This window comes from Carassius gibelio, chromosome A4 (assembly GCF_023724105.1).
Source record: "Carassius gibelio isolate Cgi1373 ecotype wild population from Czech Republic chromosome A4, carGib1.2-hapl.c, whole genome shotgun sequence".
Taxonomy (NCBI): Eukaryota; Metazoa; Chordata; class Actinopteri; order Cypriniformes; family Cyprinidae; genus Carassius; species Carassius gibelio.
Window position 1 is genome coordinate 36218883 of NC_068374.1, and position 16479 is coordinate 36235361.

Below are 16479 nucleotides of genomic sequence, written 5' to 3' on the forward strand. Positions count from 1 at the left end.
CGCTGGACATGCAGGAGTGTAACCCGTGGCCACGGCTGGTTCTGTCTGAACACAGCAGTCTGATGAACCTGCGCGCCTCCATCCTCAAACACGTGAGGAACAGCAAGGGCCTCGCCTCCAACCACCGCAGGAACACCACCAAGTCCAGCAGCCCGCCCAAACCTGCGTGAGAACGCTTAACCCATCAGTCATCTCATGTGTTCTACATTTACTTATTTATTTGCTGAACTCATTCAGTTTTGTGTTTATTGACTCATTAATAACTTTTGTTCAGTTTTCTTTTTATCTCTTTGCAAATTCGTATTTTACACCAGGCATATGAACAGATGTATTGATGCGAAGCTTTTTCCCGCTGTGCTGTGTGTTTTCTCAGAAGTCTGAGCATGTCTGCCTCGGAGAACTCCCTGATCCGGACGCGCAGTAACAGCAGCGTTCCCGGGAGCCGGCAGACGTCTCCTCAGCTCAAGAGTTCTCCCAGCTTCACCTTCGGCTGCAGCACGTCTGGCCCTGCATCACAGCGGCCCTCACACCGGAGCCTGGGGCCCGTCAGAGGTCAGAGCACACTTCTTATCTGTGTGTGGGATATGGTGCTTTCAGATCATGTCGGATTGATCATATTTACGATGAATGCACATGAACACCTCCAAACAGTTGTAATTACAAAGCGGGAAACTCTCTTTAAACCCTGTGTGTCTGTTTATTATGAAGAACATCACAAGCTGGTGCTGGAGGAACTCAATCTGTGTTTAGTGCAGCGTTTCCCAAACCTGCTTTTATTTATATACTGTCATTGTTTTATGTCTTTATAAGATTTTGAGATATGAACTGAATTATAAGATAATGATATTAATATTATGATATAAACTCTGAAATTGAGAAATATAAACTGAATTGAGAGATATAAACTGAATTGAGAGATATCAACTCCGGATTATGAAATATAAACTGAATTATGATATATAAACTGATTTGAGAGAGATATACTCTGGATTATGAGATATAAACTGAATTGAGAGATATAAACTGAATTGAGAGATATAAACTCTGGATTATGAGATATAAACTGAATTATGAGATATAAACTGAATTGAGAGATATAAACTCTGGATTATGAGATAGAAACTAAATTGAGAGATATAAACTGAATTGAGAGATATAAACTCTGGATTATGAGATATAAACTGAATTGATAGATATTAACTGAATTGAGAGATATAAACTCTGGATTATGAGATATAAACTGAATTGATAGATATTAACTGAATTGAGAGATATAAACTCTGGATTATGAGATATAAACTGAATTGAGAGATATAAACTGAATTGAGAGATAAACTGAATTGAGAGATATAAACTCTGGATTATGAGATATAAACTGAATTATGAGATATAAACTGAATTGAGAGATATAAACTCTGGATTATGAGATAGAAACTAAATTGAGAGATATAAACTGAATTGAGAGATATAAACTCTGGATTATGAGATATAAACTGAATTGATAGATATAAACTGAATTATGAGATATCAACTCTGGATTATGAAATATAAACTGAATTATGATATATAAACTGAATTGAGAGATATAAACTGAATTATGAGATATAAACTCTGGATTATGAGATATAAACTGAATTATGAGATATAAACTTAATTGAGAGATATAAACTGAATTATGAGATATAAACTCTGGATTATGAGATATAAACTGAATTGAGAGATATAAACTGAATTATGATATATAAACTGAATTGAGAGAGATAAACTGAATTATGAGATATAAACTCTGGATTATGAGTTATAAACTGAATTGAGAGATATAAACTGAATTGAGAGATATAAACTGAATTGAGAGATATAAACTGAATTATGATATATAAACTTAATTGAGAGATATAAACTGAATTATGAGATATAAACTCTGGATTATGAGATATAAGCTGAATTATGAGATAGAAACTGAATTATGAGATAGAAACTTAATTGAGAGATATAAACTGAATTATGAGATATAAACTGATTTGAGAGATATAAACTGAATTATGATATATAAACTGAATTGAGAGAGATAAACTGAATTATGAGATATAAACTCTGGATTATGAGTTATAAACTGAATTGAGAGATATAAACTGAATTGAGAGATATAAACTGAATTATGAGATATAAACTGAATTATGAGATATAAACTGAATTATGATATATAAACTGAATTGAGAGATATAAACTGAATTATGAGATATAAACTCTGGATTATGAGATATAAACTGAATTGAGAGATATCAACTGAATTATGAGATATCAACTCTGGATTATGAAATATAAACTCTGGATTATGAAATATAAACTGAATTATGATATATAAACTGAATTATGAGATATAAACTCTGGATTATGAGATATAAACTGAATTATGAGATATAAACTTAATTGAGAGATATAAACTGAATTATGAGATATAAACTCTGGATTATGAGATATAAACTGAATTGAGAGATATAAACTGAATTATGATATATAAACTGAATTGAGAGAGATAAACTGAATTATGAGATATAAACTCTGGATTATGAGTTATAAACTGAATTGAGAGATATAAACTGAATTGAGAGATATAAACTGAATTGAGAGATATAAACTGAATTATGATATATAAACTTAATTGAGAGATATAAACTGAATTATGAGATATAAACTCTGGATTATGAGATATAAGCTGAATTATGAGATAGAAACTGAATTATGAGATAGAAACTTAATTGAGAGATATAAACTGAATTATGAGATATAAACTGATTTGAGAGATATAAACTGAATTATGATATATAAACTGAATTGAGAGAGATAAACTGAATTATGAGATATAAACTCTGGATTATGAGTTATAAACTGAATTGAGAGATATAAACTGAATTGAGAGATATAAACTGAATTATGAGATATAAACTGAATTATGAGATATAAACTGAATTGAGAGATATAAACTGAATTGAGAGATATAAACTGAATTATGAGATATAAACTCTGGATTATGAGATAGAAACTGAATTGAGAGATATAAACTGAATTGAGAGATATAAACTGAATTATAGTATATAAACTGAATTGAGAGAGATAAACTCTGGATTATGAGATAGAAACTGAATTGAGAGATATAAACTGAATTATGAGATATAAACTGAATTGAGAGAGATAAACTGAATTGAGAGCGATAAACTGAATTGAGAGATATAAACTGAATTATGAGATATAAATTCTGGATTATGAGATAGAAACTGAATTGAGAGATATAAACTCTGGATTATGAGATATAAACTGAATTGAGAGATATAAACTGAATTATGAGATATCAACTCTGGATTATGAAATATAAACTGAATTATGAGATATAAACTGAATTGAGAGATATAAACTGAATTGAGATTTAAACTTGATTATGAGATATAAACTCTTGATTATGAGATAAACTGAATTATGAGAGTTAATCTGAATTATAAGACATAGAGATGAAGTCTGACTTGTGCAGTAAATAGTTGTAATCACCTGTTGTAATATTTTAATTGTGTGGCAGCAGCGAGCCTCATATGTTAGCGTAGCTGCTTAGCTGTGTGTTTGTGTGTTTGCTGTGGTCTGTGTCTGATGCCTCTCTGTGTTTTGTAGAGTCTAAAGCTCAGGAGAAGAGGCGTCCACATCATCAGCACCAGCGGCTCTCCCTGCGGCAGCAGCCGGCCCCCACACGTCCCCCCCCCTCGCCCTCCTCCTCCTCGTCTTCCTCCCCGTCCTCCTCGTCCTCGGGGGCCCCGGGCCCCTGCTCCATCAGTATGGCAGGTCTGTACTCGCTCCAGCCGCCCAGCCTGGCTCAGATCCTGCCCTCCCTGCAGGCCATGCCCCGCCCCAGCCTGCTCTCCAAACTGCCCCCCCTGCAGGCCTACCTCAGCGACAGCAGGACGGCCCCGGGGCCCGCACCGCAGTGACCCCCCTCACTGCCTGTGTGTGTGTGTGTGTGTGTGTGTGTGTGTGGACTGAAGTTTTCTTTTTATTCTTATTTTTTATGTTGGATTTTACATCCTTTGATGTTCTTTCCCATGTAGCACCTGAAAAGATTATTAGAGATGTTCATTTAATAAGAAAGATTTTATTTATTATGATTAAATCTAGTGTTAATGAGGCCTTCGATTCTATTTTCATTGAATATGAGCTCAAACTGCACACGATTATGAGTTAATCTCAAGAAAATACTGCACATTTCAGCCCAAAATAATAACAATGTAGCATTTTTGTTTTCTTCTTTAGCATGCATTTTATTTTATGGCATTATTTTCACGATAAACAATAACTATTGAATGGTTGAATTCCTACAAAAAATTTGCATAAAGAAAATGAAAACTGTTTTTTTTTTTTTTATAGCATTATTTCCATGGCAAACGCATTTCTAGTTTTCATTACTAAAAACTTTCATTACTAGTTCTGTTATTTTAGAGAGTCAAGCATTCTATAATCTTTTTTTCTATCATTTTTATTTTTATGCATTATAAAGACCATTACACACATTTACCTCTGATTTTAATTGCTGCAGTGCAACCAAATGCTTACTTCTGAGTAATGAGAATCGTGTGTCTTTGAAGTACAGTAATGAGAAGATTGCCATGAAAATGTCACCAAACATTCTGCTTTTGGGTTGAAATGTGATCATGTTCTTGAGAAAGCTGCAGAAATCAGACACTAGTAAGAATCAGACGACATGTTTCAGACCTGCTGAAGGCCGCAGCACCTTTATAGCTTCTTGTGTTGAGAGTGAATGTATATCATGAGGATGAAGCAGTGAATAATGTGTTGTAGGTCTGCAGCATCAGTGTGTGTGTGTGTGTGTGTGTGTGTGTGTTTTCTACTCTCTCACAGCTTGATGTGGTTGTGTTTGTGAGCACTGTCTTCATCTGAAAGCCTTTATTCTGAGTTCGCACTCGCTGTGTTTGTGGCTCTCAATCATATTTCACATCAAAATCAAAAGAAAACCAATTAGAGATTAGATCTAATATAACATCTAAATATATATATTTGACATGTTTAGGTCCATTGAAGATTTTGGACATTATTATCATGACAGTAAACACCTTTTCCTCTCAAACCTGTGTTTTTTTTCTTCTGAAATGCTAAATAATGATATATTGTATTTAATTGTGCAGTATTATGGAATTATTTGTCTTAATAAATTTGAAATGTTAAAGATGCTGTTTTTAATAAAAAATTAAAAAAACAGAATATTATTATTTTTTATTTATTTATTTTTTTTGCTAAAAAGTAAAAGGTATATTTAATGGACCTAAGAATAGACTCCACTTTTTTTTAAACAAATATAATTTCTTCTATGTTTCTTTATGTTTGGGGTGAAATATGACGTGTGTGTGAGATCCGCTCGTTCTGGTGTGTGTGTGTGTGTGTGTGTGAGGTTCTTTGCTGCTCAGAACTCGTTCAGCTAATGTCAGACCTCCAGATGTGAAGCACACGTCCAGACAGAGCTGTGTGTGAAGATGGCGTGATCTGACGCTTGTGTCGTGTTCTTCCTCTGCACTATTTCACTGTGTGTTTGTGCTGAAGCTGTAATCTGGTGCTTTTCTCGTCCCGTCTGTCTCTGGATGTGTAAGAGTCGGCAGCCAATCACGCGTCTCCTGTAAACCACATGATGGTGTGCTCGTTAATAAATGTATCTTGTGAAACATGATAGACGCATCCGAACTGACTTTTCTCTAATAAACATCCTGTTTGAACTGCTTCTGTGACCTTTCTTTACAATGCCACTCTATGACATCACATCCTGTCACATATATTAATGAAGGGGCTCCTTCCACTGTTGCCACGGTTACTATGGAACTTGTTTATAACTGTCTGTCTTATTGCTTAGGCAACAGCAGCCCTGAGTTCCACCCGGCCGGACAGACGTGTGGTGGGCGGGGCAAGCCCTTCAGAGGCCCCGCCCCCTCCCCGCCCCCCCAGCAGAGGAAGGCGCTGCTGTCACAGGTAGAGAATCAGCTCAGAAACACATGATCAGACGCCTGGTGGATGTGAACAGCACTCGGCCTGTTTTTCAGGAGCCGCTGCGGGAGTCTCTGGACATCCTGGCATCTGTGGAGTACAGCAGGTGAGCGTCAGACACAGGTGTGATGAAGGACAGAGACGGGTTCTGAGTCTGTGATCTCTCTCAGATGTGAGCTGCAGCCTCGGCCCAGCCGTATCCCGGTCGGGTCCCAGACGCCCAGCCTCAGAGTGTGGAAGCTCATCACACCCGGCATCAAGAAACACCTGGCAGGTCAGAGTCGCCCAGGAGCCTTTACTTCTTCAGCTCTCTGTCACTGTGTTATATGTGCAGATCCTTTACATCTCATCTCATTACTGGAGATAGAGAGTGATATTCAGATCATTGTGTGTCAGTATCTGATCTCTACTGTTAGAAAGATCTCACTGATTTACAAGCAGCAGAATCTCATCATAGAAATATCAGCATCTGCAGCAGATTGAGCTGTTCTTTCCTCTATATTCTCACTAGATCAGACTATATGAGCCAGAAAAGTCTGATGGAGCAAAGCAAAAAACTTGTATTCAGATTTTCTTTCATATTTTATGTAATGATTCGATTAAGTTAAGAGGTTTCAAATGTCAGGCTTCACAGGGTTAAACCTGCGGTTATGTTCACACTGATCCTGATTATTGTGTCCTCTTCTGCTATTTCCAGGAGTGTCTGGGAAAGACACGAAAGGTTCTTCTGTGTGTCTGAAGACCTCGTCCTGTAGCGGTCAGAGCTCTGGAGACTCACACACACACAGGTAACACACACACACTCTGTACGTGTGAGGGGGATGGGGGTGCAGTGCTGTTGAATGCAGCAGATTTATTGCAAGTGCTCTAATGCTTAAAGATTTTCATCTCAACAGATCTCTGCAGACCTGAGGAACTCTGGATCTGTTCACCTGCACACACACACACACACACACACACACACACTCGTGTTAGAGGAACAGTTCAGCCAAAATATCCTCCCCTCAGTTCATCTGAGATCAGGTTGAGTTTGTGTCTTCATCAGGTTTGGAGAAATGTAGCACTGCATCAGTGTCTCATCAGTGGATGCTCTGCAGTGAATGGGTGCCGTCAGAATGAGAGTCCAAACAGCTGATGAAAACATCACAATAATCCACAGCATGAGACATTTCTCCAAACCTGATGAAGACGCACACTCCTCCTGATCTCAGATGAACTGAGGGAGGATATTTTCAGCGAATCTTCATGTTTGTCTGAGCTGGTCTGAGTGAAGCCTCGGTGTTCATCAGCACAAGAGCAGAGCGGCGTGGAGTTTACCGTCTACAGACTCGTCATGAGCATCGTACAGCTACACTACAGACCAAACAAACCCTCGCAAACCTGTGGCTCCAGTGGCTTTCCTAACTTGAAGATGTTTATTCTGAACAGGTTTGCGGTGACTAACGAGTCTGAATCCTCTGTTCATGTAAAAAGCAATAAATGTACATGTGTATTCCTGGAAGAAACGCAGACTTGTGATTAATTAACACACACACAGTCTCTCACACTTGACAGCTTTATTCCCATCAGTTTCATGTAAAACGCAAGTGTGGAGGCGTCCGGATCCTCCAGGTGAACGAGGACTTCAGCATCTGGAAGAGAAACAGCAGATCAGACCTGATCCTGAGACAAGAGTGTGTGTGTGTGTGTGTGTGTGTGTGTGTACCTCTCACTCCAGTCTCTTGGGGTTGTTCACAGCTACATAATGATAGAGGACCACCAGCAGGAACAGAGAGACCCCCAGCATGTTGGCGAAGATGGCCAGCTGCACATCAGTCACCATCTCACTGCAGGAAATGACGACAGAGCAGCTCACAAACACTCGCACTGAGAACATGTAAACTCTAAACACAGTAGCACTCCATACCCTAGCAACACAGCAGCAGTGTGACTCTGAAGAGTGTCGTGTTCGAATCTAACTCTACAGTACTGCGTCCTGACACTGCGCTTCAGATGAATGAAATAACGACACGAGACCTGATGCGTTCACAGACACAGATAGTTTGATTTGTTGAAGAACTCACGTTTATTGTTGTTTATGTGATGTTTGAGGAATCCGTCGCGGATCGAGAAGCTCCTGCGCTGCTGATTTCCGGGATTGAGACACGTCACGTTCATACGGGTCTCTGAACACGTCACATCCGGAACAACTCGCGGACCACTCATATTTATTTAGTTTTTACAGTTATTAATCTTACTTTATTTTTAAAATAATGGGTGTGTATTTTACCATTATTTAAAGTGTTATTCATTTCTGTGATTCAGCATCATTCCTCCAGTCTTCAGTGTATTTCAGAAATCATAATATTCTCATTTATTATCAGTGTTAGGAAACAGTTTTGATGCTTCTTATTTCTTTAGAACCTGTAATACTTTTACAGTTTATTCTTTGATGAATAAAAAGTTAAAAAGGACAGTATTTATTCAAAATCGAACTCGGAGTGACATCCGGTTCACAAATGAATCATTTGTTTGAACCGATTCATCACACCGGACTGAATCGAGAGTGCGACTCGGACTGAACCGCCACGCGCTGCTGATCTGACGCTTGAATGAAGGAGAGAAATTAATGTGTTTCACAGTGTTTATGTAAAAAAAAAAAAGGTGAGCTGATGAGGCCAAGTTTATCCACTTTATAAGATTTAAAGGTGTCAAACATCCACACTATGCTTTAATATAATTGCATATATATGTGACGTCATTGTGCGATTACGATCTGCCGATCCTTTCTCTTCGTATTTTTACGAAGGTCGTATGTGACCTCACTTCCTGTTGTGTTTGTCTCTCAGCAGAAGATGTAAAGCAGGTGTGAGCAGCAGTGTGTGTTTCTGGAGGAAGTCAGGTGACACAAACCCCCTGTCGTCCATCACTTATTAAAACAGAAACCCATTATTTTAAAATGCTATAATATCACTGTTATCAGACTCACACATTCTTTTACAATAGCTATTGATAGAAATATTGCTGAGAGACTCATGAGAGCCTGAAGCAGTCCTCTTCCTTTATTTTTATTTTCGTCTAATGTTTATTTTATTTCAAGTAAATGTATATTTTTTGTTATTTTATTTGTAGTTGACTATAACATTCCTGATAATAATGCATTACATATTTTACATACTTTATAATATTTGCAGATACCTTGCATCAGAAATTGTTTGTTGAAGTGTGATTTAATGCATTGTATTTTCTAAGTGATACACTGAATAGATAAGTATTATAACTGGTTACAATCATCCCTTTTGCATTGTAATGTGTCACACGAGGCATAATTATTGCATTCAGAAGTGTATAGTTCATTATATGTACAGGCTGTTTATTTTATGTGTTGTAATAAGTGTCCTGCGAGCACACAGACTCCCTCAGCAGTGTTTAAAGAAACTCTTATTTATTGTATTTTTTATTGTAGGAATTTCTATTATTCATTAAAGGGTGTTCAGGATATACAATCTGAGGCACGTTCAGAGTATAATGACAGGGGCATATCATTTTAACAGCTGAAATAGTTTTGAAATAATAAATACTAGTTCAAAGAGAAGGGCTGATGTCGTTTTCATTTATAATGTAAAAAAGATCAATGTATTTGCTGAAAGGTTTACATGTACACACACTTTGACAATCACAGTTAGGATGCGTGTCTGTTCTCAGTGGACAGAAGCGTGGTCACTCCAGTGTGCAGTCGGTCCACAGCGGCTTCTGAATGTGTTCTGGGATCTTCTCCACAGAAGTCTGTTGAAGAGACAAGCATTGTGAGTTACTGTGTGTCACTCTTACTGTGTGTCACTCTTACTGTGTGTCACTGTGAGTTACTGTGTTACACTGTTACTGTTACTGTGTTACTGAAGGAAGCTCTGTATTTGTTAAGCAGCTGATTGATTGTTTTGCCGTTACCTTGGTGACCTCCATAGCAACGCCCTCCGGCAGATTACGCTGAATATACTCCAGATAAACACGTGCAGTCGACCCGGTCACTCTGGACATCTGAAATTAACCAGTTCTGTGATGACTTCCTTACACATACGACATTATATTTAAACACACACAAGATATAAAAAAAGAATATATATATATATATATATATATATATATAGAGAGAGAGAGAGAGAGAGAGAGAGAGAGAGAGAGTAGGGTGTTCTCTGTACCTGGATGCACCGCTGATGTGTCCTGCTCTCGTACTGCACGCGGTGCTTCTTGAAGATGTGGACAGACTTCAGCAGCGTCAGTTTCTCTGTATGTTTGCGCGGCTCGAACCTGTGAAGCACAACACAGCCCTTCATCACCTTCATCCGAGCGTCTGCTTGTGCTCGTGTTCGTGTACACTCACGCTCGCTCCAGGGTCAGGCCGAGCTCACGAGCCGCCAGTGTCGCGAAGAACTCATAGCTGTCCAGCACTGCCCTGTCGTGACCTTTGACCCGCACCGACAGCTCCTGATAGAGTGTGTCCGGCTCCTCAGTGAGCGACACCTGACACACACACTCAGAGCCTGTAATTACAGTGATTCCACACACAGCCGCTTCACAACACACACACACACACACACACACACACTCACCGCAGGAGACAGCGCCGAGCCCCGAGTCCCGTGAAGCCACCTGCACACATTCATATATCATCTGTCACACACACAGGACCAATACTGCAACGTCTCCCCGAGGAGCGTGTGTCTGTGTGAGTGTTTGAGAGTGTGTGTATGATAGTGTGTATGATAGTGTGTGTGTGTGTGTGTGTGTGTGTGTGTGTGTGTGTGTGTGCATGAGAGAGAGAGAGAGGCACTGACCGTGAACTGCTCGCTTGATGCTGGACTGCATTAGCCTGCAACACAATACATAACAGAGAACGTTTAACACACGCTCGGTTGATGTAGTAACGGATAAAGCTTGTGAAAGGGGCTGCAGTACCGGAAGGAAGTGTCCGTGGATGATCTTTGACAGAACGCGAACGCTCCTTACGCTCGACACGCAGGCCGCCATGTTTCCCAGTAGCGGAAGCGACGTCAGAGGAGAGACTAGGGAAACGCCCCCACTGGCAGTGAATGGAACTGCAAAGATTTAATTTATCCGCTTTCACAGCAGTTCTGTCTTAAAACAAAAACAATGCGTGGAAAACTCCTCTGCTATCTGCTCATTTATCACGCGGTATTAACAGTAGTTACAAAAAGATAGCTGTGTATTCTCTCCCAGTTTGCGCCACAATAAAAATAAAAAAAGAAGAAAAGTTCCCATTACATAGTAACAAACTGACATAAAATAGTCATAGTTATTAGATAAACTATCATCATTTGTATCGCACAAATATGTCTTTTGACAACCTTTTATCTCATACTTAACACTTTTGCGCCATCATTTCGACTTACTATGTAATAATTTCTAATTTGGATGTCATATTTTCGACTATTTATCTCATAATCATGAATCTTTATGTCACATTTTCGATTTTGTCCTAAAGTAAGTTTTAAAGTTATAAATAATTATAACTCATTATGACTTTATGTCATGATTTTGATTTATGCCAGAATGTATGTGTATTTGGCGTTTTGGTTTCTTAAATATTGTAGCATTTCAATGTTTAGGTTTACATTTGGTGTATGTGAGGTGAAAGTGTAAAAATACATTTTCTTGTATTTTTTGCTTTCATTTACTTTTAATTAAAAAGCATTTTGAAGCATAAGACGTGAAGCATAAAGCATGAGACGTAATAAATTAAAAACAAAACACTTAACAGTTTCCATACATTTTCAGTTAATACTTATTTTATTACTTTATTTTATTTATTCATCTTATTTATATTCTTTCGTATTAGTGTGGAATCTTTAAAATACACGTGTTCTGAAGATTAGCTCCTGGTGAAGCGCGGGTGGGGGTCTGCGCGGTCACGCGGTGGTCACGTGCCCCAGCAGCGCAGGCCCGCGGACAGCAGCAGGATCAGAGACCGCAGCGCTATAAACTCGCTCTTCTGACGCCCGCACGCGCAGGTAACGAGCTGCACCGCTCCGCTCGGGTCCGTGATCATCCGTGGACCGGATCCGTTCCTCCACATCATCCGGTTCTCGCGCTTTAAAGCTTTAAATCATCGAAGAGCGCCTGAAGTGCGTGTAGCTGCGGAGCTAACAAAGACACAGATGACAGAAATAAAGCCAAGGCGCTTTTTCCTAACAATACCAACCTCGAAATGACGTTTCTGTTAATCTAATAACCACAGATTATATCTTGACTCGAGTTTCTTCTTTTTACTATTCTATATTTAGACTGACTTCTCAGAATGCTGTTATTATCTCTCACAGAACAGATTGCATTATGGATGTTCAGCGCGTAAACAAGCTCTTGAGATAAAGAATCGCGTTGGTTTTAACTATAATCACACGTGTAATGCAGTAATTAGGCAAAATGGTGAACAGCGGTGTTTCATATTTCGTTTCGTGTAGTTTCAGTAAGAAATATATCATGTATAACATTAGGTGTGTGTTTTTGACCGCTTCGCCGTCATTGGCCAGTGTGTCTGTGACGCTCATACCTGCGCTGTGATTCGTGTTTGTCCTCTTACAGGAATCCCCGACGCTGATTGGCCGGCGGCGCCTCTCATGCGATGACGTCACGGGCGGAGCCGAGCAGCTGACGTGCGCTGCCAATGAAATGAGCACGCGAGAAGAGCGTTCTGTCCATCGCTGACGTCACTGGGAGCGGGGAGCCGGCTGTAATGACGTCATGAGGCTAAGTCATGAACATTTCTGTGACCTGGATATTTGCTCTGTTTAAGTGAATCCCCGCCGACTCTGTTCGCGATATTCCTCGGAAAGGCACGCGCTGTGTCTGCGCTGGTCGGCGTGACTTAATTTATGTGCCTGGTTGCTAGTTTTATGCTGTTCTTGTGGGCCGTAAGTGTGTGTGAAGCAGCGGACCCCAGGGACCCGCCGGTGACTCTGTGAATCCGCTCGTAGAAGCAGGGATGTTTGCGGCGGTGGAGCTCGGGCCCGTCCTCTGCAGCGACTCCAACATCCTGTGTCTGTCCTGGAAGGGCCGTGTGCCCCGCAGCGAGAAGGAGAAGCCCGTGTGCAGGAGGCGCTGCTATGAGGAGGGCTGGCTGGCCACAGGGAACGCCCGGGGGGTCGTGGGGGTCACCTTCACCTCCAGCCACGGCCGCAGAGACCGCCCCCCCCCACAGCGCACCAACTTCAACCTCCGGGGACACAACAGTGAGGTCAGCACTCACACTTCTCTCTATACTCTAAACTATACTCTAAAACTGAGCGTGTAATACTTTACTAAAGTTTTGCTTGGTTCTAAAATATTTCAAACGAACAGCTGGATTTGCTTCAGATTTGCTCTTTGTGTGGTAAATAAGTAAAGTCACTGAAGTCGTGTAAAAGCTGTAAATCACACTGATGTGTGTCGATCTCATCGATCACGCTTTCATCATCACGGGGTTAACGAGATCTGTACATCTCTCATCTGATGCGTCGCTAACAGAGAAGCAGCTGAGGATCTCCTCGTTCACACTGGGTTCCTCTGGAGCTTCACTAAAGTGTGTTTTCAGAACACAGGAGTCCGTCACACATCAAGAGCCGGAAATAGACAAGTAATCTGTTCTTAACCTCGCTGCGTCTTCACCGCGTCTCCTCGTCTGCTTCTGCTCTGATTCTCACAAACTCTTTCAGATATCATCAGGAAAGTGAGGCCGCGGCGCTATTAATAGTAGTTTGGGAGGAAAGAAACGTTGCCTAGTTTAGTCTGCAGCTCATTGAGAGCACACCGCGAGCGTTATCTTTCCTGTGTAGCCCAGATTTCACAAATATGGAGGAAACTAAAGCACCTTTTCATCCGAGGAACAAGAGTCTTCTCTAGAGAAACCTTCGCTCATTTACTAAAACAAATACACCTTTATATATGCTCCCATCATGAGCAAATATTCTTGGTCGAGAGCCGTGTGTGTGTGTCTGTGTCTCTGTGTGTGTGTATGTGAGGGAAGCTCCTCAGAGATCAGTGTTTGGTTCAGATGAGCATGTTTGGGATGTGCTGCGGTCGCAGGTGGTGCTGGTGCGGTGGAACGAACCCTTCCAGAAGCTGGCGACCTGCGACACCGACGGCGGGATCTTCGTCTGGATCCAGTACGAGGGCCGCTGGTCAGTGGAGCTGGTCAATGACCGAGGAGCTCAGGTGAGGCGTGCTCCAGCTGTGTGAGTGTTCCTGAGACCAGGAGCCGTGTTTAACCTGCTGTTACCTGCGCAGGTGAGCGACTTCACCTGGTCCCACGACGGCATGCAGGCGCTGATCTCGTACCGCGACGGCTTCGTGCTGGTGGGCTCGGTGAGCGGTCAGCGCCACTGGTCATCAGAGATCAACCTGGAGAGTCAGATCAGCTGTGGGATCTGGACCCCCGATGACCAGCAGGTGAGGCTCAGTTACACCGCTTTAAGATCTCTTCATTAAAGTATTTCAGCGTGAGCCACAGTTCAAGTAAAAGAAGAAGAGCTGCAGTACTCAGTCGTGGTTCACCTGTGCAGCTCTTGAAGGTGTGTTGTGCTCGTCAGGTGTTGTTTGGGACGGCGGACGGTCAGGTGATCGTCATGGACTGTCACGGGAGGATGCTGGCTCATATCCTGCTGCACGAGGCCGAGGGCATCACCAGCATGTCCTGGAACTATCCCAGCTTCCTGGTGGAGGACAGCAGCGGCAGCGACACGGACTCGGACGAACACACGCCTCTGCAGGGTAACACGTGCTCTCTTCAGACACATGTTGATCTCTGCGTCCTCACGTGATCCGGTTTAGATGCTGCACTTCTCCTGCTGGTGTTCACTATAACTGTTCTGTTTCAGTGCCCCGTCTGAAGCCGCTGCTGACCGTCTGCTTCACGTCTGGAGACGTCAGTCTGATGAACAACTACGATGACCTCTCACCCTCGTTAATACGCACCGGCCTCAAAGGTTCTTCCTCGTAGTATTTCTGTGTCTAGAGCTGGGCCATGTGTTAAAATATCATCAGTTTTATCACCACTCTTTGTCATGTTGTCTGAGTAGCACAGCTGAACTGATTTCAAAATATAAGAACAAAAACACAAATAAAACGAGGTACAGAAGGTATATTTAGCAGCAGCAGCATTCAAGAAACTGAATGAGCAAATATAAAACTAAAACACTATAAATACTTCACTGTATGAATTATACACTGATTCTTATTAAAGCTTTGTTTACATTTAAAGGGACCGTTCACCCTAGAAAAATTTATTTACTCTCATGTTATAAGTAAGATATTTTGAAGAATGTTGAAACCAAACAGCTGCTGGTCCTCAGTAATTTCCATAGTATTTTGTTTTATTATTATTTATATAGTTGTGTTTCACACTGGTTTGCATGTGTTTAAATCAGATGTGGTGGTGCAGTGGTGCTCTCAGGGCGACCTGCTGGCTGTAGCTGGGATGGAGAGACTCGTGATGACCTCTGACCCCACCCAAGCCACCCGAAATGCCATGGTTAAGTTTTATAATGTTTGCGGTGAGCACATTTACTCACTGGAGACACCTGCTCAGGTGAGCGTTTGGTCATAAACACACACACAATAATACCAGAACACACTTTTGCTTTTGTCACACTGTTGTAAGTCACTTTAACTACAAAATACTCAGGGTTTCTTTACGTCCTAAATCATGTTTGCACACATTCAGTCTTAAATCCATAAAGTGAAATGCTGCATGCCCCGCAGTGACTCGTTTCAGCTGTTCAGAGTCGATTCCTTCTTTTGGGAGACAGTATCTTTCGTTTACCGTTTCACACAGATGAAACGTGATCTCACACATCTAGGACTGTGTCTCTGATCTTGCGCTGGTTTCTGTGTTCAGAGGCCGATCAGTACGCTGTGCTGGGGTCATCGGGACTCGCGTCTGTTCCTCGCCAGCGGCCCGGTTCTGTACGTGCTTCGCGTCGAGCATCGCGTGGCCAGTCTGCAGCTTCTGTGTCGTCAGGTGATCGCCGGTGTGGTCCACGAGGAGAAGGACCTGGTCAAGCTCAGCATGCCCTCTCGCCTGAGCACATACGTGTCTTCTGCCTTCGCTCCCACCATTAAGGTAGAAAACCTCCAGGTTACAGGCAGTCGGATCTTGTTTCTGTGTATTACATTTATGCCATTCCCATTTGTTTTTTTCTGGCACCCTTTCCTCACCTCAGCCCCCCATCCCGGATCCCAACAGCATGCGGGAGTTCGTTAGTTATCCGACATCAGGTAACGAGCGTCTGCACTGCACCATGAAGCGCACCGAGGACAACCCCGAGGTCGGCGGGCCTTGCTTCACCCTGTACCTGGAGTATCTGGGGGGGCTTGTCCCGATTCTGAAAGGCCGTAGGATTAGCAAACTTCGCCCTGAATTTGTCATCATGGACCCAAAGACTGATGGGAAAGCAGGTGGGGTTATACAAGTCAGAT

General features: G+C 41.6%; 4 protein-coding genes across 6 annotated transcripts in view; 2 read left to right on the forward strand and 2 right to left on the reverse strand.

The window, feature by feature from the left end:
* Nucleotides 1-7535, forward strand: part of agbl5 (AGBL carboxypeptidase 5) — a 12419-nt gene extending 4884 nt beyond the window's left edge. For 2 of the 3 annotated variants that reach the window (XM_052585431.1, XM_052585429.1), the window contains exons 9-16: nucleotides 1-166; nucleotides 374-552; nucleotides 3661-3828; nucleotides 5900-6015; nucleotides 6087-6136; nucleotides 6201-6304; nucleotides 6728-6818; nucleotides 6927-7535. The exon at nucleotides 1-166 is cut by the window's left edge and continues 161 nt beyond it. In XM_052585431.1, the coding sequence (XP_052441391.1) occupies nucleotides 1-166; nucleotides 374-552; nucleotides 3661-3828; nucleotides 5900-6015; nucleotides 6087-6136; nucleotides 6201-6304; nucleotides 6728-6818; nucleotides 6927-6942 (890 nt within the window). In that variant the 3' untranslated portion in view covers nucleotides 6943-7535. The remainder of the gene's footprint in view (nucleotides 167-373; nucleotides 553-3660; nucleotides 3829-5899; nucleotides 6016-6086; nucleotides 6137-6200; nucleotides 6305-6727; nucleotides 6819-6926) is intronic. The other variant, XM_052585430.1, reaches the window with a different exon arrangement.
* Nucleotides 7536-7571: 36 nt separating this feature from the next.
* LOC127980398 (dolichyl-diphosphooligosaccharide--protein glycosyltransferase subunit 4-like) lies at nucleotides 7572-8243 on the reverse strand. Its single transcript, XM_052585444.1, has 3 exons — nucleotides 8094-8243; nucleotides 7736-7856; nucleotides 7572-7661 (listed from the first exon to the last, which is right to left on the reverse strand). The coding sequence occupies exon 2, from the start codon at nucleotides 7850-7852 to the stop codon at nucleotides 7739-7741; it is 114 nt and encodes a 37-aa protein (XP_052441404.1). The 5' UTR covers nucleotides 7853-7856; nucleotides 8094-8243; the 3' UTR covers nucleotides 7572-7661; nucleotides 7736-7738.
* A 1194-nt stretch (nucleotides 8244-9437) lies between these two features.
* LOC127980382 (probable 28S ribosomal protein S10, mitochondrial) lies at nucleotides 9438-12733 on the reverse strand. Its single transcript, XM_052585443.1, has 8 exons — nucleotides 12578-12733; nucleotides 10966-11105; nucleotides 10845-10879; nucleotides 10620-10659; nucleotides 10391-10530; nucleotides 10209-10317; nucleotides 9958-10047; nucleotides 9438-9795 (listed from the first exon to the last, which is right to left on the reverse strand). Exons 2-8 carry the CDS (start codon nucleotides 11035-11037, stop codon nucleotides 9730-9732), a joined length of 552 nt encoding a protein of 183 aa, XP_052441403.1. The 5' UTR covers nucleotides 11038-11105; nucleotides 12578-12733; the 3' UTR covers nucleotides 9438-9729.
* The window catches only part of LOC127971209 (tubby-related protein 4-like), a 5456-nt gene continuing 1705 nt past the window's right edge, over nucleotides 12729-16479 (forward strand). The window contains exons 1-8 of the mRNA XM_052574085.1: nucleotides 12729-13261; nucleotides 14089-14217; nucleotides 14290-14451; nucleotides 14592-14772; nucleotides 14880-14987; nucleotides 15429-15589; nucleotides 15899-16123; nucleotides 16224-16472. Of these exons, the coding sequence (XP_052430045.1) occupies nucleotides 13010-13261; nucleotides 14089-14217; nucleotides 14290-14451; nucleotides 14592-14772; nucleotides 14880-14987; nucleotides 15429-15589; nucleotides 15899-16123; nucleotides 16224-16472 (1467 nt within the window). The 5' untranslated portion in view covers nucleotides 12729-13009. The remainder of the gene's footprint in view (nucleotides 13262-14088; nucleotides 14218-14289; nucleotides 14452-14591; nucleotides 14773-14879; nucleotides 14988-15428; nucleotides 15590-15898; nucleotides 16124-16223; nucleotides 16473-16479) is intronic.

Bases quoted from the DNA above. Each gene is read 5' to 3' on its own strand.
- LOC127980382 (XM_052585443.1), bottom strand. From the start codon at position 11,037: ATGGCGGCCTGCGTGTCGAGCGTAAGGAGCGTTCGCGTTCTGTCAAAG. The intron at 10,880-10,965 runs GTACTGCAGCCC...ATTGTGTTGCAG, and splicing joins TCCACGGACACTTCCTTCCG to GCTAATGCAGTCCAGCATCA. The intron at 10,048-10,208 runs GTACAGAGAACA...GGTTAATTTCAG, and splicing joins CACATCAGCGGTGCATCCAG to ATGTCCAGAGTGACCGGGTC.
- LOC127980398 (XM_052585444.1), bottom strand. From the start codon at position 7,852: ATGGTGACTGATGTGCAGCTGGCCATCTTCGCCAACATGCTGGGGGTC.